The sequence below is a fragment of the Caloenas nicobarica genome, chromosome 28, assembly GCF_036013445.1.
Source record: "Caloenas nicobarica isolate bCalNic1 chromosome 28, bCalNic1.hap1, whole genome shotgun sequence".
In the NCBI taxonomy this organism is placed as follows: domain Eukaryota; kingdom Metazoa; phylum Chordata; class Aves; order Columbiformes; family Columbidae; genus Caloenas; species Caloenas nicobarica.
Genome location: NC_088272.1, coordinates 2276825 through 2279646, shown reverse-complemented (window position 1 = coordinate 2279646; position 2822 = coordinate 2276825). Strand labels below are relative to the sequence as shown.

Sequence of the window (2822 nt, the reverse complement as noted above, 5' to 3'; positions counted from 1 at the left end):
TTCAGGAGCACTGCAGTGTTCTTCCCTGTTTCTCCACCTGTCCCTGGTGCTCTTATTCTCTGGGGTTGGGGTGGGAATGTGGGTCCATTTCACTTCTGACACCAACCCAGGAGGTCTTGCCCCAGAGGTGCATTCATGGAAACTAGGTGCCCAAGCTGCATTTTAAGCTGTGATGACCCATGTTTGTCATTTGGTAGAAAAGGAGAATTAGCAGACACATGCCTCCTTCAGGGATGAGGATTTCCATGAGAAATGGCATGTTTATTTTGCTCAGAGAAGTCTCCTCTAACTTGTCACTGTCTTTTCCTCCTATGACAGGTCCTCATGTTCACAGGCGGAGCAAATGTCCAACAGCAGCTCCATCACCCAGTTCCTCCTCCTGGCGTTCACAGACACACGGGAGCTGCAGCTCTTGCACTTCTGGCTCTTCCTGGGCATCTACCTGGCTGCCCTCCTGGGCAACGGCCTCATCATCACCACCATAGCCTGTGACCAGCACCTCCACACCCCCATGTACTTCTTCCTGTTCAACCTCGCCCTCCTTGACCTGGGCTCCATCTCCACCATTCTCCCCAGGTCCATGGCCAGTTCCCTCTGGGACACAAGGGCCATTTCTTACATTGAATGTGCTGCCCAAATCTTTTGCTTTGTCTTTCTCATTTTGGCAGAGTTCTATCTGCTCACCGTCATGTCCTACGACCGCTACGTTGCCATCTGCAAACCCCTGCACTACGGGACCCTCCTGGGCAGCAGAGCTTGTGTCCACATGGCAGCAGCCGCCTGGGCCACTGGGTTTCTCAATGCTCTGCTGCACACGGCCAATACATTTTCACTGCCACTGTGCAAGGGCAATACCCTGCACCAGTTCTTCTGTGAAATCCCCCAGATCCTCAAGCTCTCCTGCTCAGACACCTACTTCAGGGAAGCTGGGCTTATTGTGCTTAGTGTCTGTTTAGGATTTGCATGTTTTGTGTTCATCGTAGTGTCCTATGTGCAGATCTTGAGGGCTGTGCTGAGGATCCCCTCTGAGCAGGGACGGCACAAAGCCTTTGCCACGTGCCTCCCTCACCTGGCCGTGGTCTCCCTGTTTGTCAGCACTGTTATGATTGCCTATCTGAAGTCGCCTTCCATCTCCTCCCCAAGCCTGGATCTGGTGGTGTCTGTTCTGTACTCAGTGGTGCCTCCAGCAGTGAACCCCCTCATCTACAGCATGAGGAACCAGGAGCTGAAAATGGCACTGAAGAAGCTGATTCGATCATTTTTCTGTCAGCAGCAATAAGTTACCCATGTCTCTTCAGAAGTGATTTCCAATTCATCTCAGGAACCTCCTGGGCATTGAGCATTTTATCTGTGATAATCATGTTTGTCAAGGAACTTCTTCACCCATGGCACTTCTCCAGAGCCATGACTCAGAGGCCTGTCTACCTGTTTCTGGGACCCTGGTACAGCTGGTGTCCTGTGTCACATCTTTGTAATACAGGGTGCTTCAAAAGGATAGACCCATTTTGAAATCACTGTATCTCTGAAATTGGGGCCATCTTTTTGAAATACCCCATAAAGGGGGATTTCCACAGTTTCTGTATTTGGAGCTTGGGCTCTTCTTCCAAAGCTGTGGTCAGCCTGAATAAATTTCCCTCACAAGGCCATGCTGCTGTGCTTGGGTTTTTCATGGGCTCAGGGGAGGACATGGGGCAACATGTTACGTCATGGTGCTGCTTTGAGTGTTCATCTGTGGGTGCCCAGTGTTCCTGGAGATGGTGAAGGACCTTCAGTGATCTGCCTTGGACTGTCTCGCTGTGGTTGTCAGGCACCACAGCCTGCTCCCAGTGCTCTGTGCTTCAACAGGGGAATAAATGACGCACAGAAACATATTTCTGCATTCCCCAGCTCAGGGCAGGCTGCTCTGTCACTGCAGTAGCAGGAGCAGCATGAAGAGCTCCTGGGCCAGGAGTCTTGTGCTGGTGAGAGGGGCTGGCACAGGAGGGCTGCCAGCAATGGGTGTAAAGGATCTCTTGAAAACAAGAGCAGAGGACAAAGAGGGACTGGCCTTGCTTCCATCATGCCATGGCTGGCTGATAAGGAGGCTGATCCTTCACGCGGTCCCAATCCATCCATCCGTCCATCCATCCATCCATCCATCCATCCATCCATCCATCTCAGTATTCCATCTGGGAGAGCTGCCCAACCATGTTTCTCATCCCAATGAGATCATAGAATCATTTAGGTTGGAAGAGACCCTCAAGATCATCGAGTCCAACCGTTAACCCAATTCTGGCACTAAACCATGTCCCTAAGAACCTCATCTATATGTCCTTTAAAAACCTCCAGGGATGATGACTCAACCACTCCTTGGGCAGCCTGTTCCAATGCCTCACAAACTCTTCCACGAAGAAATTTTTTCGTAATATCCAAAATCAATCTTCCTGGGTACCACTTCAGGCTGTTTCTTCTCCTTCTACCACTTGCCACATGGGAGAACAGACCAACACCCTCCATGCTACAACCTCCTTTCAGGTAGTTGTAGACAGCGATAAGGTCTCCCCTCAGCCTTCTTTTCTCCAGGCTAAACAGCCCCAGCTCCCTCAACCGTGCTCCATCTGACTCGCTCTCCAGACCCCGCCCCAGCTTTGTTGCCCTTCTCTGGGCACACGCTGGCTCATGTTCAGTCACTGTCCATCAACATCCCCTGATCCTTTTCCGTTTGGCAGATTTCCAGCCGCTCTTCCCTGAGCCTGTAGTGTTGCATGGAGTTATTGTGAGCCAACTGCAGGACCCAGCACTTGGCATGAAGTTGAACAAGTCCAGGTGCTGGATTGTTCACC

At 51.3% G+C, this 2822-nt stretch overlaps 1 protein-coding gene across 1 annotated transcript; it reads left to right on the top strand.

The window, feature by feature from the left end:
- Nucleotides 1-343: 343 nt before the first annotated feature.
- Nucleotides 344-1279, top strand: LOC135999555 (olfactory receptor 14J1-like). Its single transcript, XM_065653124.1, has one exon. The coding sequence runs from the start codon at nt 344-346 to the stop codon at nt 1277-1279; it is 936 nt and encodes a 311-aa protein (XP_065509196.1).
- The last annotated feature ends 1543 nt before the right edge of the window (nt 1280-2822 follow it).